At 35.7% G+C, this 26167-nt stretch overlaps 1 protein-coding gene across 9 annotated transcripts in view; it reads left to right on the top strand.

Annotated features, from left to right (window-relative positions):
• Positions 1-21475, top strand: part of LOC149806518 (uncharacterized) — a 128546-nt gene extending 107071 nt beyond the window's left edge. For 2 of the 9 annotated variants that reach the window (XM_089954130.1, XM_089954165.1), the window contains exons 12-13: positions 2999-3066; positions 9206-21475. In XM_089954130.1, coding sequence (XP_089810256.1) covers positions 2999-3066; positions 9206-9231 — 94 coding nt within the window. In that variant the 3' untranslated portion in view covers positions 9232-21475. The remainder of the gene's footprint in view (positions 1-2998; positions 3067-9205) is intronic. The other 7 variants (XR_016420316.1, XR_016420314.1, XR_016420323.1 and 4 more) reach the window with 7 other exon arrangements.
• The last annotated feature ends 4692 nt before the right edge of the window (positions 21476-26167 follow it).

The raw sequence follows: 26167 nt of genomic DNA, 5'->3' as shown, positions 1-26167 counted from the left end.
AACAACAAAAACAACAACAACAAAAACAACAGCAACCTTTCTTCACCAATATCTTTGTTTTGCATTACTTTTTTAGTTTTTGTCTTTTATCTCATGGTGGATATTGTGATATCTATTGATCTGTTTCTGATTCATTTTTGCACAGTAATAAATTGTCTACAGTTAACAAACTTTGTGGATGGCCTGAACTTTGGGTAAGGAAGAACTCTGTCATTGTAGGGGGTCAATATCAGTGTATGGGTCAATGTTGAACGTCACTATTACTGAAGGCAGAAAAATGGTTTCACAAATTACTCAAGTTCTCCACCATTTACAGTTACCAGACTTTGCAGATCTCATACACTTGATTTAAGGAAAATCCCTATCCATTTTGGGATCAAATGGTGAAAGACTAAGATCACTTTGATCTTTGCAGAAATATGGTTTCTGCACAGTAATAAAAACTTGAATTCTCAACCATTTTCATTTACCAAACTTTGTGGATGGCTTGAATTTGGGATAAGAAAGAATCTTCAGGTAAACTGGTAAAAGATTGAGTTTGCTGTGACTAAAAGACATAAAAAAATGTTTCCACATAATAATTTGAGTTGTTGTCCATCAACAGTTACCAAACTTTGTGAATGACTTGCATTTTGGGTAAGGAAAAAGCTGTTGATTTCATGAGTGAAGATGCCGAATTTTAAGGTCACTGTAACTGAAAAAGTAAAATGGCTTCCACACAGTAACATTATTTATTCATCACATACATAGATCAACCTTGATTTTGGGGTCAAAAGATCCAAAGTCAAGGTGATTGTGACATAAAGAAGAAATTGTTTTTAGACAATAACATTAATTCTATGTCACAAACCTGAAGCAAATATTGTAGATGGCATGTAATTTAGAAAGGAAGAAGCCTTTTGATTTGGGGGTCATAGGTCAGAGTAATTGTGGCTAACATAAAAATTGGTTTTGCAGAATAGCTTTTGTTCTAGAGTAAGTTCCTTCATCAAACTTTGTGGATGGCTTGCACTTAGCGTGATAAAGAAACTTGTTTATTTATTCTGTGTCTAATGGTCAGAGATAATGGTCATGGGAAATCTAATAAGAAAATTATTTTTCTGCAAATTCAAGGCCTTGATCAAAGGTTAAAGTCATTAACATGCTGGCCAGTGTCTCCGTAGTCAACCACAGTCTACTAGTGTCTACCTGGAAGACTATTTAACCTTGAAGAGTTGTACCATTCACAGTACTCTTGTTACCTGGGATTTGGGGTCCTCTCCAGTCTCAGTTACATAAGGCTTTCCAGACTGAGGATGGTTGACCATAAAAAGTATTCCGTAGTGTTTATTAATTGAACGCCTCTTGTAACTGAATGTCCCTGATATTTTCCACTTTTGTTGCTTGCCACTAGATCTTTATCAATGACCAATGATGAACTTAGGTATGAAAATATATGTTTCTCTGCATCTTTCTTGTCCTTTAGACAATGACTGTTTCATCAGTCAACTAAAGCTGTATATAAAGGGCAAACTTGATTTTTATTGTTGTGGGGTTTTACGCCATTTTTCAGCACACGATAGGCTATACATGGTGGCCAGTATTAATGGTGGAGGAAGAACCCGGGAAGAACTACTGACCCATGAGAAGCTACTGGCAAGCTTTCTCACATACCCACATTGGCCGAATCGTAGACTCAAACCCATGCAGACGGAGGTGAGATGGCAGTGATCCATAATGGAGAGCGCTTTAGACCACTCGGCCACTTGCGGCCCCCGGACAAACTTGATCATTACACACTATCCATGCATACGCCTTGTTTTGTTTGCTTAATTTTGTACCAACAAAGTAAATTGCAGGTCTTGCATACTAAGGTATTCTCACACAATCTGTTTTGTACTCCACTACCGATTTTAAAAACAGAACACATCAAGGATATAAAAAATGAGCAAAACTTAGTCATTTCATTCATTGATTTATAAGTTCTAACCTAACTGTTGCCAAGGAACTCCAAACAATGTTGGCTTGTTTTTTCTTTTAACCAAACAGGAGTTTCTTTACAAATATGGTCGCCTTATTTATATGGGCCAGTCAATGTTTTCTTGCAGCAGATGTCGTGTAGTTCACATCTCTTTGAACACATGTATACAAGAGTTCTTCCTATTTATTTCATCAGTTTGTTTTAATATTATTGCTAGATATTGCACATCTTGCATGCAGACAATACAGTTTTCCTGAAATGGACAGTTCTAAAAACCAGAATGGACAGTCATCAGTCTTTATATGTTTAAATCAGGAGCTTCCATTTGCTTTGAAATGCCATTAAATCAACAGTGTTAGGGACCCCTTGGCAACAATCAAGTTAGAAGTTATAAATCAGTGAATGAAATGTGATTAAGTTTTGTGGGTTATTTTGTCCTTGATGCTTGTCTTTTTTAAAAAACGGTATTGCAGTACAAACAAATGGTAGTCTGCAAATACTATAGTGAATATTTATTTATTTCACATGTATTGAATTTTTGTCATATGTGATACTTTTATAATTGGAAATATATGTAAAAAAAAACATTGTATAGAATAATTACATCCTGTAAAGCCTTTTGTAAAATGCTCGGACACATCATCATAATTGCTTCAATCACAGGAGTTGGCTTGAATGAATGAGTGAATATTGACAGAGAATTATCATCATTAATTTATTTACAATTTTAATTTAAGATCATTTTCGGGATAATCTTGTTTGAGTCAGGTATTTGATGATTTGTGATAACAGAATTGGGCAGGGTTTGTAATTGCACAGATCCAAATGTCGGTTTATGGAGTTCATTTCCAAAGTACTTGTACTGACTTGTTTATATATGTTTGTGTTAAGTACTGGCACTGACTTGTTTATATGTGTTTGTGTTAAGTACTGGCACTGACTTGTTTATATGTGTTTGTGTTAAGTACTGGCACTGACTTGTTAGTATATGTTTGTGTTAAGTACTGGTACTGACTTGTTTGTATATGATTGTTACAGTGATGGAGAGGAATATGAGTACGTGCCAGATGCTCAAGCTAGCAATGATCAGGAAGATGGGAAGGAAGGTAAGCCAGCTACTGTGCTGAACTCTTAAATTTTTATGGTTGTGATTTTGTGATGTCTGCTGTACTAAAACATAAGGCTGACAGGGTTACAAGTGAACCTCAAAATCCTTGAAAACAAAAATTCATTTGTCCATGGAAACCTAAAAATTTCCTAAATAGTTGAAATAAACTGAAATAAATTAAAAACCCTGAAACTTTGAAATAATGATGTAATGCTCTTCCACAACTCCTCCATAAGTGCTTTGTTGGACATGTTTTTTCATTAGGTTAGCCTGTGGGTCAAGAAAGTCTGCAAATTATGCAAATTAAAGACATCCAGTCATTTTAAGTATTATTAATTTTGCTTTATCTTTAGTTTGTTTTGTTTAGACACAAACCGAAACCATACTACATAAAATATTTTTGTAACTGCTTTATGTCATGATCCCCCCAAAAGTTTAAATCCTTGAAAAAAAAACTAACCCTCCCCTTCTCAAATTAAAATTTTATCTCACTTCTGACCCTGGGATTATGTACACCACTCCCTCAATAACTTGTGCCCTGATAACTCACGAACCCGCTTATAACATGGTGTCAGGCATGGATCCCATATTTTAAATCTGAAAATACCCCAAAAATGTATACCTATTTGTTGAACTTGAAGAAAATCGCGATCAAAATTGGTAACGGAAACTTTGATGTATCGCTTGTTTTATCATTGAAAACAGTAGATAGGACCTGGAAATTCTAATCAACACTATGAAATATCAAATTTAAAAATGATATTACATTTTCTTTCCAGACGACATTCTTAGCACACCGCAATTAACGATATATAAGGAAATTTTGATTAATGAAAATGTCACTTACGCCGAGTGGAGGCACTACTTTAATAAATAAATACAAATTAAATAAATTTTTTATCAATTGAAATTTGTGTTCTAGTTCCATCTTTTAGTTCCTTTTAAGTGCAATGTGTCCTTTTGTAATTAAACGTAAAATTCGTCAATCTACCGTAACAGCTATGTCCGCGAGCGTTTGACCTAATTAAGTGCCGACCGTGTTTTGATAACAGACTTGCGGAAGTATTTGTTGTATTGTTGCACTGAATTAAAAGCTGGCCTCCTTTATATTATCATGTTAATTATGTCTTTTGAATAAAAAAAAGGGAGGTGGAGTGAAAAAAAATGTTAAAAGGCACAAAAATCGGACCAACTTAAAATCTAGTAGCCTCAGTTGTATGTCGGGTGAACTCACTTCATTTGATCATTCGAACACTGTAATAAATGTTACTGTGTATGTAACAGAAACTACCTTAAATTAACTGACTCTTTCATAACAGTTATCAAAGCTAACAAGGCAACAAAGCAAAAAGAATACTTCGTAAAATATAGAGCTTGATTTCACAGATATGGACCATTGTGGGCAAGCGAGTTTCAGAGAATTCTTTAACTGGCATTTAGAGATATCCTCAGGGATGATAAGAAATTTCATTATTACTTCCAGTGAAATCACGACATTAACACTGTACTAATCAAAAAATAAAAAATTGAGTTTCGACGTAGACGTGTCACAAAATAAATGTCGCATGTTTTTGAAAAAAGGAATACCAACAGTTAGACTAGTTCCCAAATTGTGGACTACTGATTTGGCAAGGTACTATTATATACCACTACGGGAACCAGACTCATCAAGAAAACAAAAAGCAGTGACGTAATACAGATTTCACGTGGAGGTTGTTCAAACCAGTTGGAACGATCTTTCATATGTTGGATATTTTGAGAAAAAAAAATGTTATTTAAACAGAATAATAAACAACTTCATTAGAAAAAGCGCATTATTAAAAATTATTATCAACGTGATTGTAAAATGAGGATTCAGTCATTAAACAGCCCAGTTCCCAGCTTTTTCAGGCAGCATGATATTATATGTGTATATTTGCCTGACACTTCCATGCAAGATTTTTTTATATTAACTGTATTCAAACATCAGAATGTCACTTGTGACTTGCTGTATCAGTCAAGTCATGTGATATCAGCTGTAATCAAACATCTGAATGTCACTTGAGACTTGCTATGTCAGTACAGTTTTGTGATATCAGCTGTACTCAAACATCTGAATGTCACGTGTGACTTGCTGTGTCAGTACAGTTTTGTGATATCAGCTGTACTCAAACATCTGAATGTCACGTGTGACTTGCTGTGTCAATGCAGTTTTTATGTCAGCCTGGGGTAAAGAGAAACATGTCCTATTTTGATGTTTCATCTGTCCTGCCATACATTTTTGTTTCTGTCAAAAAGATTTAGTTCAAGATGATGGACCTTGATTGAACCTGATATGAGGATTTTGATTTTAGGGTCAAGAGATGTCACTGATACAAAGAAGGAAAATGGGTTTGACACAGTAGCTTGTGTTGTAAGCAACATATTGTGACCATACTTTCTCTCTTTTTTGAATCGGAGTAAGAAAAAGACTTAACAATCTTGGTTTCAGAAGGTTAATGGTCAAGGCATTGATGAATCAAATTTGGAAATATTGTTTCTGACAGCAACCTTTGTTTTAAAAGCAGTAGTACATTACCTGTTATTACATTGTTTTCACTTCTTTTGGTGTTTGTCCCCAGTCTGACCACTCCATAAGCCTAAGTGGTTAAAGCATCCACCTCAGATGCAGGAGGTTGCAGGTTCAAACCCTGGTCAAGTAACACCAAAGACTTGTAAAAATTAGTGCTAGCAACTGCCTCACTTGATGCTCAGCATTAAGAGGTTAGTGTTAGGACTGGTCAGACTGGTGTCAGGATAATGTGACTGGGTGGGACATGATGTTACATGCCTGTGGCATGATGCCCCAGTGATGGACATCACTATAAAAGCAGCAGACATCATAGCTATATTACTAAAATTGTTAAAGCTACATTTAAATCTAAATCACAAACACACAGTCCTCAGTCTAAGACAAATTCCCTCCAATTTGTCATTGAAATCCTAAAATGTAAATAAACATACTCAAAGTCTGATGCCTTAGTTTCTTTCATCATTTGGAATATCATCCTTCTTTTCTTAAACTCTGTGAAGTTTATATGTTTCTGAACACTGAAAGGTTCCTTTTCTTCTAGTGTATGTGTTCATGTTTTTCTTCAGTTGTATCTATTTCTGTTTCGTATTTGAAATTTTCTCATTTTTTGGTTCCCGTTAGTCAAGAAGTGTTCTTTCTGTAAATTGTACCATTTTAGGGTTCATTTGTTGTTTTGTTATTTTATTTTTGTTTCATCCTTTGTGCATGCCACAGAGTTGACAAATATGGCCATTGGAAGGCTTCTTAGCACACTCACCCCACCTGCTTGACACATGCTAAGTGTATTCCCATGTACTAATGTTGTGGCCTAATGAGGTGTTGGATCCTATAGCAGCATCCACCTCTACTTAGCCTCTTGGATCTTGTGTCATTTCTGGCATCAAGGAAGTCACTAGTACTCATGAGTGAATATTTCCTTCTGGATAGGAATTCCTTGAGGAGGTCTCTGTCATTGGACAGGTTATTGACTGGTGGCCAGTCACTAAGCATCAGTCATTGGCCACTTTGCTAATCAATGAACACTGGTCATTGGGAATCTGTCACTGGTTACTGGGCACTGGGTCTAGGCATTGATCACGTGGCATCTGTCACTAGTCACTTTTCAGTACTCGGCACTGGGCTTTAATCACCCGTCATGTAGTACCAATCACCATTCAGGGTACTGGACACAAATCACCAGGAAGAATACTGAACTACCAGCTACATTTGATTTCACCTGCTTCACCAGTAGAGCCGCCAACAATAGATTTGAAACTGTCCCATGTGGGAATCTTGATACGAGACTGCACCCCACCCCCTTTGCTTCAAGCTATAGAGCTTAAAACTTGTACCTTAGCTACAATAGTGTTACACACTCATCATCTTTGTGGCAGTCTCCTTTGTTTTGAGGGATGAGTCTGTATCAGAAACTACCTTGCCAAGAAAGCTAGGATTTTGTTACAGAATTATTGTTTTGAAAAAAGGGGAACTGTTTTGACTAATTTTTGGTCTTTCCCTATGAAACAAATTTATTCAAGATGAGCAAGCACTCCAGGGTGGAGACATCAGCCTTAGTCAAAAATATGATAAGGAAGAATGTCAGGGCAATCTCCACATACCTCTTGGATGCTTACCAACATATCCCCATCTTCCATTCCCAAAAAAAATTCCTACAAGTTTGTCTGAGTAAGAAGGGCTTTCAATTTCAGACTCTTCCCTTCATTAACTTCCACTTCCAGAGCAATATGAGTAATAACCCTGACCCTGACCCTGTCCCTGACCCTCTTGAGGTCATGATTCATTGATACATAGTGCTAACTTGTCTGGGGATTCATTTTTGGCATTTCTTATCATGAGAATAGAAGCCAGTGAGGTTTGGTCTGTTTCCTCATTTTGGGCATTTCTTAATCATTCCTGTCTGGATGTTGCCATGAAAGTTCCAGTCTGGCAATCTTTACATGCTCTTCCTTCAATCTGCCTTCATTCAGTTTTGTACCAGTCTAATGTTACCCAGGAATTTGGCCTGATTTTGTCAGCTCAGCAAGTTATCAAGCCATGCTTCAGTCTGCATCAGAGCACCCTGGACTGGCGACTGATGCCAGGAAAAGCAGAAGCAATGTAAACAAAACAGTATATAAATTCAAATTAGTTTCATATGCCCAAACATCATTTTAGTAGACCATGTACCATAGACCATGTACCTTAGACCATGTACCTCAAAATAGCTTTGTGCATGGCTTGTCTATTGGGGCAGGAAAGTAAAAAGTCATAGTCACAGTGATTCAGAGTAAGAAAAACATGTTTTTGAATAATTATTTTTGCCTTAACTATGTAACTTTGCCAAACAAGATGGATAGGTTGTACTTGTGGTAAGATAGACACCTGTTGATTTGATGGTCTTAAGTTCAGATGTCATGGTTTCAGTGACTCAAAGAAGAAAAAGCATAATAGCCTCATTTGTGGACCAAATAATATGACCAAACTTTGTTGATGGCTTGCACCTGTTTTTTGTGGACCAAATAATATGACCAAACTTTGTTGATGGCTTACACCTATTATTTGTGGACCAAATAATATGACCAAACTTTGTTGATGGCTTGCACCTATTATTTGTGGACCAAATAATATGACCAAACTTTGCTGATGGCTTGCACCTATTAAGGAAGAAACCAATTACTTTTGATGTCAAAAGATCAAACCAAATAATTTTGGCATCAAAAGATCAAATCAACTGGTTAAAAGAAGATATGGTTGTACACAGCCTCAACTAAACTTTGTTCATGGGTTATCTGCCCATTAAAAAACACTATGCAGATTGAAATCTGAAAATGAATTTATGTAATTTGTATCTAGACAGAGATGGATAAATTTCAGTTTTCAGAGATATTTTTCACTGCTTTTGGAATCCAGATTTATAATGGGCAATCTTAATTTTATTTCTGCATGACATTTATATATGGCAGTTGTATATATGTATGTATTAACAGTATGTATAATTTGTATTAACATCTATTATATTTGTACTTTTTTGCAGTTATTATTATTATTATTATTATTCCTGCAAATGGCTGATGTTTATTTTAATATCTGACAGATCTGTATTTTAGAGACCAAGTCAGTGGCAAACATTATTTATAGGCATGCTTCTGGGCTTTAATGTCACATTTTGATGAGTTGTGGCCCTTGTTTTATATTGCACTTTTCTTCAATTTGTGTATTTTGGGAAAGGAGGGTCGGGTGGGTATCTTTCTTGCATGGACACATTTCTGAATTTCTTAATTCCGTTATTACGAATAATTTCTGCTAGCTGACATCTTTCCATGCAGTTAGAAGAACCCTGCTGTTAAAGGTAACATTTTAAACAGCTGGATGTTGGGTACATTCAGATTTGTCAAGTGACAATGTTATTATTTCCTTGTAAATTAATCACAATAGCTTGGTTCTTTAAAAGCAGTGTAATCATAATTTGTTTTGATCAAGGTGATTTACAGTGAGGCACAAGATAGTCTGTAGATTGTGGCAGCAGCAATGCATTTGTGAATATAAATTTGGAATTCATCTCAAAATGTTTCAAACAAACTGTAATTTAAGCTATTTCATGTTGCAGAAATATATGAGTTTGTGGGAGATTAAGATGGTGAGCAGTGGGTCAGCAGTTACTTCACATCAGACAAGAATATGGAACCAGCCTGTCTCATCAGTCACTTTGCATCAGACAAAACATGGAAACCAGTCTCATCAAGTGTAGAAATGGTTACTATATATACTCAGATTTATGTAAGGTCCAACTGCAAACAGAGTTGACCCTGGTCTGCCTTTATATAATGCACTGCCAGATCAGGGTCAGTGTTGTGTGTTCAACTGATTAGGCTTAAACTGCATAGACCCAGATCTACTAACACATTCTCCAATGGCAGATTTGGGTCTGTATAGTTTTCCTGCTGCCAGCACATGAGTATATATGGTATATTATGCAAATTTTGTCTCAATATAGTTCTTACTCTGCAGCCATGAAACATCTTGAACACAAAGTTTGTACTCAGCCTTGGACACAAATTTCACACAAAACATTATAGTTACACAAAATTGACACTCAGCTTTGGACATGAATTTCACAAAAAAAAATAAAATCAAACAAAATTTTCACTCAGCCTTGGACATGGATTTCTGAAAAAAATCCAGCAAAGTTTGTAAAAATGGTTGAATTCAAAGTACAAAATTCTCAATGCTTTGAATTCGTATGTATTGAAAAAATGTCACTTAGGGTGGAACCATGATTACATAAATTTGCTGGATGAAATGAAAAGGTTGTGGTTAACTGAGAGCTCAGATAATGTTGTCTGTATCTGATTATATTTGAATCAATTAAAAATTAAGATAAAGGTGTTTTGGATAAGTGAAGCTGTACTCATTGTCAGAAGAATCGAAGTACCCAGTCTGATTTGAAAGTTTTGGCAAGTCAGAGCACAAGTTTTACTCAAGCAGTTTTATGGCAGTTTGAGCATTATAACAAGAGCCAATATGGGAGACTTCAAGTCTACAGAGCTAGTATGGGAGACTTCAAGTCTACAGAACCAATATGGGAGACTTCAAGTCTACAGAGCCAGTATGGGAGACTTCAAGTCTACAGAACCAGTATGGGAAACTTCAAGTCTACAGAGCCAGTATGGGAGACTTCAAGTCTACAGAACCAGTATGGGAGACTTCAAGTCTACAGAGCCATGGGTAGACTTGGAGTCTATAGTTGTCATTTTCATTTTTTTTTTTGTTGCCTATGCTATGAGTATTACTTTACACAATTTATTTTAAATCAGCAAAGTGTGTTTGTTGGATATTCATTAAATGCTGTATTTCATTTCAGTATCAAACTTAGCTTTTTATAAAAGCATTTTCAGAACCTTCAGTATGTTTTTCAAATTGTACAAGAAGAGCTTTTTAAATTTCAAGATAATACATTCTTGCCTAATGTACATATTTTAAATGCTCATTACATTATCCCTCATATTGTTAACACATATATACTGCCTAATATTTAACTAAAAAACTGTAGCTCCTTGCTTTAGAGACTTCCAAATACTGTAAAAGTATTGTTGGAAAGATTTAATTGGTCTTTAGATACATCCAGGGGAGATAATATAGGATGTGCAATTATATATGAATGCAGGTGCTGTAAGGGTTATCTGGGAAAATAAATTGTAAAATCTTTCTCAATATTTCTCGTCATTAAAGAAACCCTAAATGCAAGACTGAAACTTGGAGAATTTTACCAACTGGATACTCTTAATTATTTTAAAATTATTGTATTATATTGATCATAAAGTCCAAAGGCATACAGCCCGAGTTGGAAAGCCTCAAATGACAAATACATTGGCAATCATAATATTGAGGTGTTGGCAGGTCATTGACATCTGTTCACCCGGTGTTTGAACACTATAGTCTGAATCAAATTTGCAGGCAGGCCATTGAGATGTATACACATTGTGCAGGCAGGCAATTGACATCTATTCACATAGTGTTCAAATACTATAGTCGGAATCAAATGTCATGACTAATTGCACATTCAAAGAACATACTTTTCTCACATATCTGTTGATTTAAGAGAGTGAATTTGATAATTATGTTAAATTTTAATCTCAGTCAATTTAATATGTCAAAGTCAAATCCCAAATTAGTTAGGGCCTTGTCTTTGTTGCCAGACAGTATCTCAGTACTGTGATTATGTTATATATATACATTTCTCACAATGTTTAATCTTGCAGTAAAAGTCAGTCATACCAAATAAAATCTAATAAGTGAAATATTTGGGGTTTATGTTTTTGGTCAGTATGGTACAAGGAACCATGTTGTGATTGAACACTGATGAACAATTCTGGAATAAAATGGAATTCAATGTTCAGCACAAAATATTTGCATAATTACACAAGAAACATGCTTCAGTTACCTGTGATATTTTTTCCTTTTTTGTACATTAGGTTTTTGTACAGTAAATACTTTGAAACTTTTATTATCAGGCACTTGGCCAATCAATCACCTGACATTACACTTCATTACTTGGCATCACTTCTGTGAAACATTGTAAACATTTTTTTTATTTTTTATTACAAGACATTGCTTGAATCACTTTTTTCTTGGCATTGCTTGAATATTTAATGATTTGGCAACTCCTGAATGAAATGTTCCAAAATTTAGTCAAATCTTTCCTTTAAAATAATTTATCTTTTCTTTACACTGAGGAAGCATCATTGTTTGAGGGAATATGGATGAAGATGAGGATCTATTGTAAATAATAATCTTAACATATTTACTCTTAATATTTAATAATAATAACTCACTACAAATAATATCTTATGAGGATTGTAAAGATTATTTAAGTTTTTAGTTTGTACATAATATGTTTCAATATAAACAGAGTCTGTTATTTATATCTACATTATATCTATATAGTAACCTGCTTGTCTACCAATCCTTCTGGCCCAGTCTTGTTAGCACAACTAGTCTTGCAGTATTTAATGAATTGCCATGAAACTTGGGAAATATTATGATAATTACTTGAAGATGCACATATGACAACTATCCCATAATGTTCTTTATAATTATTGCAGTTTTTAATGGATTGCCGTGAAAGTTACAGATCACTTTGCTCCCATACATTTTTTGTTTTTTTTCCCCTTCTTTGTATCCTGATACAATGTATCACAATCTCATAAAAGCTGTATGCCAGTTTCTGATGGATTGATAGACAAATCATTCTGTTCCCACATTTTTTGTTTGAGTTATTGCCCTTTTTGTCTTCTAGCATAATATAGTGTACGACGCAATCTCATTTGAGCAACAAGATTACCTTGTATGTCTCTAAATTTTATTGGCACCACCTGAAGATGTATATATCTACAGATTTTGTTGCTAACACGATTATTGCCCTTTTGTAGTTTAAATCATTCTATAGCATAATATCGTCAGTCTAAATAATCGGAGTGTTTGAGGAATTGCCACAAACATTGGTAATCTTTATGGTCATCACATGAAGATGTACATATAGCTGCAGTTTTTGTTAGAGTTATTGCCCTTTTTCTTCATTCTAGTTTGAGGTAATGCACGACAATCTTATCAGTGTAGCTAGTCCTTACATTTTTTTTTATGGATTACCATGGAAACTTGGTAAATAGTATGGTCATCACCTAAAGATGCACATGTTTAGCAGTTACTTTGTTCATGCAATTGTTGATAGAGCTATTGCCCCTTTTGATAGTAAAATGCAGTATTTAACACAATCTTGTTAGTGCAACTAGTCCTATTTTAGGTCTACTGATCATATACCCCGACAAGAGTTTATGGATGGCCTGTTTCTGTTATTATCATTACTTCACCTAAACTCTTTGGACATTGCTATGAAATCATATACATGGTAATTGCAAGCTTATGGTGTACTGAAATTAAAATGTGCCACTCTGACATCTTGTTATCACTGTTCCTTCTGAAAAGTTTTTCATATCAACATGGGGTTTTCATTACATGTTTTTGATCTCTACTTGGTCCTAAATAAAAGTGGTGGCAATGTTACATCCAAAATGGACACCAGATCAACCATCTTGAAAATTTTATCAATACTCCTCATAGATGGATAATCACATCAATATGGGGTTTTCATCAAAAGATTTCATAGTTTGTCCTAAGTAAAAATGGTGCCAATCTGAGATTCAGTTTGAACACCGTCTTGAAAATATTGTTGTAATTACTTCTGAGCTAAGTGAGATTGACATGGGGTTTTCACCAGGGTTTGTTTGATGTCTACTGGTTCTAAATGAAAATGGTGCCAATCTTACAATCCTATATGGCCATCTTGAAAACCTTGTTACTGATGCACAATACCAGAGATGGGTTTCAACACATGGCAGTTAAAATGAAGCTCTGGTTTCATCTTGATTTACTGGAGATCCTTTCCTAGAATCAGTCACTTCAAGGGACTCTTGTTTATTGATTGCCATGAAATTTGGTATTATGGAAATCACATGAAGCTACATATATCAATAAAATCACTTTGCAAGCTCTACTGGTTATAGAGCTAGTTGGTCGTAATTGAAAATGGGGCTTTCAGTATGGCCAACGTAGGAGCCATCTTGTAAATCTTGTTTTTGCAACTCCTTCTGAATGGATGTTTATATCAAAATGGGGCTTTCAGTATGGCCAACACAGGAGCCATCTTGTAAATCTTGTTTTTACAATAGATGTTTATATGAAAATGAAGCTTTCAGTACAAGACTTTAAGACTTTACAATGTCTATTTGGTCCTATAGGAAAATGATGCCAATCTGATATCCAATATGGGCACCAGGGAAGCCAGTTTTAAATATTTTTGTAAAATCTCTGCTCCTGAACAAAAGTTGTACTGGCATGGTGTTTTCACCAGAAGACTGTTATGTCTAGTTGGTCCTAAAGAAAGTGCTGCCACCTAGACCTACAGTATAGCCATCATAGCAGCCATCTTGTAAATCATGTTAGTACTACTTCACCGTAATGGATGGTTTTATGAACATGGGTTTTTCAATAAAAGACTCGTTGGTTTTAAATGAAAATGGTACTGATCTGACATCCAATATGGTCACCACAGCAGATATCTTTAAAAACATGTTATTGCTACTTTTTAAATGTGATATGGTTATCAGCAGAAGACTTCTTGTGTGTGTTTTGTTGGTCTTAAATAAAATTTGTGCTGATCTGATACACTGCAGTAGCCATCTTGAAAGTCTTATTATTCCTCCTTGATGGGTTTTCATCAGATTTACTATGATATCATAGTCACTACTAAATGGAATGAACTGATACCATTCTGACATTCAGTATGCCCACCTTAACAGCCATCTTGAAAATCTTGTTATTGCTACACCACAAAAATGGAAAGTCTTATTAATTTGGGATTTTCACCAGAAAACTGCTGATTAGTCCTGATGGAAGATGGTGCCAATCATACCCCAAATATGGCTGCCACAATGAACATATTAAAAATCTTGTTTGTCATTCTACTGAATGGATGGTCATAGCAACACTGGGTTTTCAACTCGAGTCATCTAATGGTGTCCAGTCTGACCTTGCTGCAAATGGTGTCAATCTTACATCCAGTATGGCTGAAGAAGTAACTCAAAAATATCCGAGATGATATCAAAACCCAGCAGTTAAAATGCAAAAAATGGTCTTATGTTGAATTTCATGAAATTATTTTCAGACAGAGCATCCATCTGTTATACAGACTCTTGTTATAGTTATTAATTTAAGGTATTATAGCTTAATGCAGCGTATAAGAGTATCTTTTTGGCACAACTGCATGTAATTCCACTGCTTCCTATGAATTGCCATGATAGTTGATGTGGTCATCATCTAAAATGCACATATTGACAAATTACCGAAATTGTTTTAATCAAAGTTCTTTTTTTCTGTAGCTGCTGTGAAATTGGTACATATTACGGTCATCATTTAAAGATGCACATATTGTGAAATCTTTTTGCTTCTTTATTTTTTTAAAAGAGTTATTGCCCTTTTTTTTACTTGCAACTAGATGCAGTGTACGACATATTTTTGTTAATTCATCTAACTCTTATGATTTTTAGTGGACTGCTCAGAAATTCTGCATAATTATGGTAATCTTCATCAGATCTGCATGTTGACCAGTCATCCAATCATTGTACTTCCACAAGAGTTCTTTCTGTTACAATAGACTTATATGCATTATTGTGCAGGGTTGAGGTATATTTATGTATACAAACTGCTTACCATTATTTTGATTTTTTTACATCATGCTTTGTTCATAACTCGTATGAACTGACAACCTATGAAATCCAGCATTGGCATTCACCAGAAGTGCACCAAACTCCAACCACTTGATTGGATTCCTGATCAAGGAAGAATGTTATATTTATTTTGTGATTATACTATTCAGTCTAATGTTGCAGACCATCTTTTTATTTGTGTAGATATATCTTGATCTGTCAAATTGCAGCAGGCATTCTGCACCGTGTAATTATGAATAATCCTTTAATGTAACCAAATTTACATAAACCTCACAAATTTAGTATACAAGATGGTGTAATCATTTTTAGTATTCAAAATAAGCTGTAGCGGAGATCAAACCAAGTAAGTTCATGTAATTTAACTGATTTTACTGGGAATCCTCTCACATGTAGAAACCTTACTAGGGACAAGGCTGTTTAATTCTTTGTATATTTTTTTCACCAAAACATTTCCATTTCACCAGATTAAATTAATTCGTGTCATTCATTTATATTTTTCTCAACTTGTGAAAATGGCAGCTGACAGCAGAAAACATTGCTAGTGTCATTTCTAATACAGTACTCTAAAGCATGGCAAAAAAGGAAATTCCTCAGAGCTGTTTTAACTTACATGTACTGGCATGTTTTAACATGTACTGGCATTTAACAAAACAGTTCAGTTTATTCAGTTACTTTCTTATCTTTCATTGGTTGATTTACAAAACTGATGCCACCAAAACAAACTAGGTTAATAAAAAATGAGATCTCATTCAAATGAAAGTGGCAATTTTACTCATATTTATTAAATTATATTAAACAGACTCATATGAATTTAATTATTTTACCAATTCAGCAGACAAGAAGTTGTACATTTACTGTATTTAACATAATGATTTACCCATGCCTTAATAAGCTCACACTGAACTTGGTTAATACTTGACTAACAAACCTTGTGCATCTCGATTCCAGCATGCCTTATGGGAGAGAAATGGCTACCTACTGTAACATCATAATTTTATTGGAACTTGTATATGCTCTAGTGTTTCTGAAATTCTTTTCTCATAATTGGTGTAAAGACCTAAGCATGTTCTGGTTGGTCTACTTTAGGGGAGAAAATGTACCTTCAAAGAGGAGAGCTCCCATCATAAATGTAGCTAACTGTTGTATTTACATGTGCCTAATGGGAAGATTATTTATGACATTGTCAGTGTGTTCTTATTATGACAAGCTTTCATCACATAAATTCACAAGAAATTTGTTTAAGTGCACAGTGTGGGTAGTAGTATTAGGTATGGTACTTGATATACTTTATCCATTTCATGTATATTTAACATTCTCTCACAGGAATCATGACCATATGATATGTTGATGATTTTGTCATCCAGTCAAAACTTGTATCATAGGAATCATGACCATGTGACATACTTTTTAACCTGAAAATAGTGTATGGCTTGCAGATGTAATTTTGTAATCTTGTATACAGTAAGTTAATGAGTTACTTGACTATGTACAATGTGAATAACCCATGCGCAAGACCCAGACCTACCCCTGCATACTGTGTTGGCTTATTGGGGATCTATGCTGATTTCTTATTACATACCCTTTTGATTGTACAGACTGGATCTGATGTTCAGTCCTTATTTGTGAATTATACCCACAGACTGGAACTATTGAGAGATTTTTTTCCCAACGTCCAAACTTCAGCATATGCTTCAGTATACCAAATAATGCTTTTATCAGTTTCAATTGGATTAGAATTTCATTCAAAACTTATCGTATGTATGTATGTATGTATGTATGTATGTATGTATGTATGTATGTATGCATGCATGCATGCATGCATGTATGTATGTTCACCTAGAGCATAGCATATAGACTATATTTAATGTATGTATATATATATATATATATATATATATATATATGAAGCAGTACATCAGCACAACCCATGTAGTGCCATGTAAATGTTACACAGCAAAAATGGTGAAGGTTAAAATTTGCATCAAAATCAGAGGTAAAGCAGAAGTATATAAAAATCCTTCATTACAAAATCTTACAAAATTCAAAGGATTTTTTTCTTAGTAATAAACCGTCCCAGATCTAAAGTGGGGCAGCATCATGGATGCAAATCATAGCAAACTGGTTGCCTGTGTTCCTATTTTTGCAACAAGCGCTAGGGTGAATTGATACTATCTACATCCCAGTGGGAATCAGACTTTAGTGATAATAGTATTTGGAAAGAGGAGATGTGTAAGAACTACAAAATCACATTGATATATTGTTTGGAGTCAGAAAAAAAGTGTTTGTTATGGCATATAAATACGTACATCATGGACTGAGTTTTTTGTATATACAAAACAGAATGTTGTAACTGAAATTTAATTGTAACCATAATGGATGTGATTTTATAATTTGCATGCAATAAGTTAGTTAAAGAAAGATGTTATTTTATAATCTAGAATGAATGAAGACTGTTTTTTTCTTCTTATATTTTTTCATATAAGACTGCCGACCCAGTTCATGTAGGATAATTGCTATTATTATAGGGCAGTAATGTAAACTTTATTTTGTAGTGGAAAGTATGAATTTATACCGTTATTTGCAAAGTAAATATATACACAATTGATCACAAAAAATTCATTTCCAATATTAAATTCTGCACCATTTAGAAACCAGCCTTAATTTTGATAGTGCAAATAATGCTGGTGATTCAAAACATAGGATGCTAGAAATCTGTTGTGGACAATTTGTAGAGAGTTTATGGAACTACTTTGAATGATTTTGATTTCAATTTCAAAATATACACATGCTCTCGTTTTCTTAGCAAGGCTTTCACGATAGCTAACAAGTTTCTGTTTTAATGTATGTAAAATAATAAAAAGACTCATAGTAAGCATCTGGTTTTGAGAACAAAAATAAATCAATTGCTAATTTAAATAAGTGCAATGTAATCTTTATACATCCTAATTTATAATGAACATTTACCCAGAATTACAGATCAGATGAGGTGCTAATGATCGACTACAAGTTACTTAAACAAAATTTATTAGCATATTGACTATATTTAAATTTTGATTACTGTTTTAAAAAATCTTTAAATTTTTATAAGTTTGGATGAACTTGGAACTGTTTATATTCCTTGATTGAGAGTGAACATTCCTGAAATCAGGAATTCCCTGAAAATGTTAATTCCAGAATTCTATGTCATAAATTTTTCACATTACTTTTCATTCTTTTCAAAATTTTCTGTATTATTGTTTTATTCAGTTATCACTTTCTGTCTGTCTCTCTCTCTCTTTTGAAAACTGTTCTCCCTTGGTATTGTCTGGTGAGACTGCCCCATCAGACAGCACTCTGTTGGAAACTGTTCATCTGTAGTGTAGACTGGTGAGCACTGTATCATATCAGACAGGACCATTAGAGAACAGATCATAAGGGAGAAGGTAATATAACATATAGTACAATGTGATTCCATATGACATGAAAGTAATGCCTACTGGAATAGGTGGAATGACCATACATGGGGTATATTATCTCTGAGATGACACAACAGTAATGCCTACTGGTATAGGTGGAATGACCATACATGGGTATAGTATCTCTGAGATGACACAACAGTAATGCCTACTGGTATAGGTGGAATGACCATACATGGGTATAGTATCTCTGAGATGACACAACAGTAATGCCTACTGGTATAGGTGGAATGACCATACATGGGTATAGTATCACTGAGATGACACGACAATAATGCCTACTGGTATAGGTGGAATGACCATACATGGGTATAGTATCTCTGAGATGACACAACAGTAATGCCTACTGGTATAGGTGGAATGACCATACATGGGTATAGTATCTCTGAGATGACACCACAGTAATGCCTACTGGTAATAGATGGAATGACCATACATGGGTATAGTATCTCTGAGATGACACAACAGTAATGCCTACTGGTATAGGTGGAATGACCATACATGGGTATAGTATCTCTGAGATGACACAACAGTAATGCCTACTGGTATAGGTGGAATGACCATACATGGGTATAGTATCTCTGAGATGACACAACAGTAATGCCTACTGGTATAGGTGGAATGACCATACATGGGTATAGTATCTCTGAGATGACACAACAGTAATGCCTACTGGTATAGGTGGAATGACCATACATGGGTATAGTATCTCTGAGATGACACAACAGTAATGCCTACTGGTATAGGTGGAATGACCATACATGGGTATAGTATCTCTGAGATGACACAACAGTAATGCCTACTGGTAATAGGTGGAATGACCATACATGTGTATAGTATCTCTGAGATGACACAACAGTAATGCCTACTGGTATAGGTGGAATGACCATACATGGGTATAGTATCTCTGAGATGACACAACAGTAATGCCTACTGGTATAGGTGGAATGACCATACATGGGTATAGTATCTCTGAGATGACACAACAGTAATGCCTACTGGTATAGGTGGAATGACCATACATGGGTATAGTATCTCTGAGATGACACAACAGTAATGCCTACTGGTTTAGGTGGAATGACCATACATGGGTATAGTATCTCTGAGATGACACAGCAGTAATGCCTACTGGTATAGGTGGAATGACCATACATGGGTATAGTATCTCTGAGATGACACAACAGTAATGCCTACTGGTATAGGTGGAATGACCATACATGGGTATAGTATCTCTGAGATGACACAACAGTAATGCCTACTGGTAATAGGTGGAATGACCATACATGGGTATAGTATCTCTGAGATGACACGACAGTAATGCCTACTGGTATAGGTGGAATGGCCATACATGGGTATAGTATCCCTGAGATGACAGGACAGTAATGCCTACTGGTATAGGTGGAATGGCCATACATGGGTATAGTATCCCTGAGATGACAGGACAGTAATGCCTACTGGTATAGGTGGAATGGCCATACATGGGTATAGTATCCCTGAGATGACAGGACAGTAATGCCTACTGGTATAGGTGGAATGGCCATACATGGGTATAGTATCCCTGAGATGACAGGACAGTAATGCCTACTGGTATAGATGGAATGGCCATACATGGGTATAGTATCCCCGAGATGACACGACAGTAATGCCTACTGGTATAGATGGAATGGCCATATATGGGTATAGTATCCCCGAGATGACAGGACAGTAATGCCTACTGGTATAGGTGGAATGGCCATACATGGGTATAGTATCCCCGAGATGACACGACAGTAATGCCTACTGGTATAGATGGAATGGCCATTCATGGGTATAGTATCCCCGAGATGACACGACAGTAATGCCTACTGGTAATAGGTGGAATGACCATACATGGGTATAGTATCCCCGAGATGACACGACAGTAATGCCTACTGGTATAGATGGAATGGCCATATATGGGTATAGTATCCCTGAGATGACACGACAGTAATGCCTACTGGTATAGATGGAATGGCCATACATGGGTATAGTATCCCCGAGATGACACGACAGTAATGCCTACTGGTAATAGGTGGAATGACCATACATGGGTATAGTATCCCCGAGATGACACGACAGTAATGCCTACTGGTATAGATGGAATGGCCATACATGGGTATAGTATCCCCGAGATGACACGACAGTAATGCCTACTGGTATAGATGGAATGGCCATACATGGGTATAGTATCCCCGAGATGACACGACAGTAATGCCTACTGGTATAGATGGAATGGCCATACATGGGTATAGTATCCCTGAGATGACACGACAGTAATGCCTACTGGTATAGGTGGACTGGCCATACATGGGTATAATATCCCCAAGTCATGGGAAAATGCATATGATCCTTAAATAAGTCTTCTTAGTTGGACAAAATTTATGTGATGTACTGAATGAAAATGAGCAGTTTGTGAGGAAAAAAAACTTGCTTGAAGGGTAGTGTAGTAATGGATAGATCTAAACAGGGCTTTCAAAAACTATGATAATTACATTCCAAAAAATTGTTAGGTTTATATTTTTGATTGCTGTATTACCTGTTAACTACTAAAATGCTTTTAAATAATGCTATTTTTAATCACTGTCCTCAAGAATATATTTAATAAAAAATAAATAAATATGATGATCTGTTTTGTTTTATCAATTTCTCCTTCAGTAATGTTAAATTCGTTGTGAGCCAATGCATGGCTTGTTAGGTTTGAGCTTAATCCATTCATGGACCAGAAGAAACTATGCTATGCCCTTTTGTCTGGCAACCTGCCAGCTTTCATTGGCACAATAATTGTCTTTATTTTCTGGGAGGATTATTACAAACACACTCATCACAAGTTCTAGTTAGTCCTAAATTGGATATCCAGGAGTGGCAGTGGCATCAATCTAGAAATGGTGTTTTCACGACCGATTCTGAATGGATGGTCACATCAACATGGTGTTTTCACTGAATGAAAGGTCATATCAACATGGGGTTTTCATAGAATGGATGGTCATATCAACATGGGGTTTTCACTGAATGGATAGCCATATCAACATGGGGTTTTCACTGAATGGATGGTCATATCAACATGGGGTTTTCACTGAATGGATAGTCATATCAACATGGGGTTTTCACTGAATGGATGGTCATATCAACATGGGGTTTTACTGAATGGATAGTCATATCAACATGGGGTTTTCACTGAATGGATAGTCATATCAACATGGGGTTTTCACTGAATGGATAGTCATATCAACATGGGGTTTTCACTGAATGGATAGTCATATCAACATGGGGTTTTCACTGAATGGATGGTCATATCAGCATGGGGTTTTCACTGAATGAATGGTCGTCTTAAATGACATCTTATGGTTGGTCCTCAATTAAAATAGTGCCACACTGACAATAGTACAATATGGCTGCCATGGTGGCCATCTTGAAAGTCTTGCTGTCACTGCTTCACTGGAAGGATGTATTGACATGTTACATGGGTGGCTGAGTGGTCTAAAGCGCTCTCTGTTACGGATCACTGCCATCTCACCTGTCTGCGTGGGTTTGAGTCTAGGATTCGGCCAATGTGGGTATGTGAGAATGCTTGCCAGTAGCTTCTCATGGGTTGGTGGCTCTTCCCGGGTTCTTCCTCCACCATTAATTCTGGCCGCCATGCATAGCCTATCGTGTGCTGAAATATGGCATTAAACCCCACAACAACAACAACATGTTACATGGAGGACTTGTATGTCTAGTTGTTCTCCAATGAAAGTGGTGCTCCCAAGACATACAACATGAGCACCACATTGGCCATCTTAAAACTCGTGTTTATTGTGTAAAATGACTGAGCATGTATGGTGGATGGTACCTCAATATGCAAAATACTGGTTCCTCCAGCAGATGCTGGAACCAACTTCAAGCTGGATTAGCCAGCAGTCTTAATGGCAAACAGCTAAAGCCATCATGGTACTAGGCCTACAATGCAAGATGTCAACCCTCATAGTTATGTTGTCTGGGTTGATTAACCTGGTAGATTCTAACTAATTTGGGATCAGCCAGAATACCCTAATACTGGAATCAGCCTAGCACAGATTGGGAATCATCCCCTATCATTTATAGTGGTGTGTGCAGAGTCTAACTCCTATTTTTATTTAAATACTAAAATTGATATTGTCTGACTTGGAATACTTGTAATGGTTGAACATTTTAATGAATGGAGAAAAAGAACAAGTGCAAATTACTTTTCTACCTTCTATTTCTTTTCCTACAGGGCATGGTATTAAACATTGCAAGTCTATATTTTGTTGTGTATAAAATGATAATTATTTAACTGTAGTTAATAAAAAAAACATCAAGATTTTTACACATTGCAAAAGGTTTAGAATAGGCTTAAGGTTAATAAAAACTGTTGCCTGACTTACAATCGAAAGGGTGCTAGTTTGAATCCTACCATCGGATCAGCATGGGTCAGCTACCCTGGTGTGTCCTTGGGCAAGACACTTTACTCCAACTGCCTTGTGTTGATGTGCCAAACAGGACCAAATCACACTGAACAAAACAATGGTAGTGATATTTCATTTTACCAGTAAAGGGCTGCATGTTAATAATATTAATATTTTCTGTTAACATGAGGGTATTGCTTTGACGATTTGAAGCAATAAGTGTCTGGTCATAAACAAACCATCTGTATAATGTTTTAGTACCTGGTTTTGTCTATGAGCTGGAAAGTACATGAATATGATAAGTCTCAATCAGTCCTGAACTCAGCCCAGCATAAAAACCTACATTGGCCATGATCCCAGATCAAGTAGAAACTGCTAAGCTGAGCTGATCTCAACACTGCATGCATTCTGCATTGATCCCATTTTAAGCAAAATCTGTGCTTTGCTGGTCCTTGCATTAGATGGATTTTATTATGATCCATGTTAAAGTAGATCTGCTAGGCTGATCCCAGCATACTGGGGTTGATCCAAGTTTAAGTAAACCTGCATGAGTCCACAGAGTGACTTGGGCTGATCCCAGTCTAAAAATTTGCATAGTCTAGGTAGCTTGCAGAAATCTCATGATGGTGGGGTAGGTAATTATACCTTAGTTAAAGTGATAAGAACATTTTTATCAAACAGGCATGGCAATAGTACTAGTACAGAATATGAAAATCCAACTGAGGAAGAAAGCTTAGTTCATGGCATGAAAATGCATTGAAACAGGTTCAAGCCAATGGTATACCTCACAATGTACATGTTTATAGCATACCAGTGGTGTCGGGCAAGTACAAGCACAGAAATATATTGACGGATGATGCAACTCAAAAGGATGTGTCTGCCACTTTGAATGCTCTGTGAAAGTAACTGAGAACGTGATACTAAGTGCATACCCTCTACATCGACTGCATCCTTGAACAGTGATGCCAATGATGACCAGTTGATTGTATCTTTGAATACTTATGCCAATGATGACTAGTTGATTGTATCTTGAATACTGATGCCAATGATAACAAGTTGATTGTATCTTTGAATACTGATGCCAATGATGACCAGTTGATTGTATCTTGAATACTGATGCCAATGATGACCAGTTGATTATATCTTTGAATACTTATGCCAATGATGACTCACTGATTGTATCTTTGAATACTGATGCCAATGATGACCAGTTGATTGTATCTTTGAATACTTATGCCAATGATGACCAGTTGATTGTATCTTTGAATACTTATGCCATGATGACCAGTTGATTGTATCTTTCAATAATTATGCCACTGATGACCACTTGATTGTATCTTCAATACTGATGCCAATGTTGGCCAGTTGATTGTATCTTTGACTACTGATGCCTATGATGACCCACTGATTGTATCTTTGAATAATGATGCCAATGATGACCAGTTGATTGTATCTTTGAATACTGATGCCAATGAAGACCAGTTGATTGTATCTTTGAATACTGATGCCAATGATGACCAGTTGATTGTATCTTTGAATAATGATGCCAATGACTCACTAATTGTATCTTTGAATACTGATGCCTATGAGGACCCACTGATTGTATCTTTGAATACTGATGCCTATACCAGTTGATTGTATCTTTGAATACTGTTGCCAATGATGACCAGTTGATTGTATCTTTGAATACTGATGCCAATGAGGACCAGTTGATTGTATCTTTGAATACTTATGCCAATGATGACTCACTGATTGTATCTTTGAATACCAATGCCTACGATGACCCACTGTTTGTATCTTTGAATAATGATGCCAATGATCAGTTGATTGTATCTTTGAATACTGATGCCAATGATGACAGTTGATTGTATCTTTGAATACTTATGCCAATGATGACCCACTGATTGTATCTTTGAATACTTATGACAATGATGACCAGTTGATTGTATCTTTGAATACTTATGCCAATGACGACCCAATGATTGCATCTTTCAATAATTATGCCAATGATGACCACTTAATTGAATCTTTGAACACTTATGCCAATGATGACTCACTGATTGTATCTTTGAACACTGATGCCAATGATGACCCACTGATTGTATCTTTGAACAATGATGCCAATCATGACCAGTTGATTGTATCTTTGAATACTTATGCCAATGATGACCACTTGATTGAATCTTTGAATACTGATGCCTATGATGACCCACTGATCGTATCTTTGAACAATGATTCCCAGTTGATTGTATCTTTGAATACTGATGCCAATGATGACCAGTTGATTGTATCCTTGAATACTGATGCCAATGATGACCAGTTGATTGTATCCTTGAATACTGATGCCAATGATGACCAGTTGATTGTATCTTTGAATACTTATGCCAATAATGACCCACTGATTGTATCTTTGAATACTGATGGCAATGATGACCAGTTGATTGTATCTTTAAATACTGATGCCAATGATGACCAGTTGATTGTATCTTTGAATACTTATGCCAATGATTACCAGTTGATTATATCCTTGAATACTGATGCCAATGATGACCAGTTGATTGTATCTTTGAATACTTATGCCAATGATGACCAGTTGATTGTATCTTTGAATACTGATGCCAATGATGACCAGTTGATTGTATCTTTGAATACTGATGCCAATGACTCACTAACTGTATCTTTGAATACTGATGCCTATGATGACCCACTGATTGTATCTTTGAATACTTATGCCTATGATGACCAGTTGATTGTATCTTTGAATACTGATGCCAATGACTCACTAATTGTATCTTTGAATACTGATGCCTATGATGACCCACTGATTGTATCTTTGAATACTTATGCCTATGATGACCAGTTGATTGTATCTTTGAATACTGATGCCAATGATGACCAGCTGATTGTA

Source organism: Sinohyriopsis cumingii, chromosome 1, assembly GCF_028554795.1.
Source record: "Sinohyriopsis cumingii isolate HCF-2022 chromosome 1, ASM2855479v2, whole genome shotgun sequence".
Taxonomy (NCBI): domain Eukaryota; kingdom Metazoa; phylum Mollusca; class Bivalvia; order Unionida; family Unionidae; genus Sinohyriopsis; species Sinohyriopsis cumingii.
Note: the sequence above shows the minus strand (reverse complement) of the source record. Positions and strands in the feature narration are given on the sequence as shown.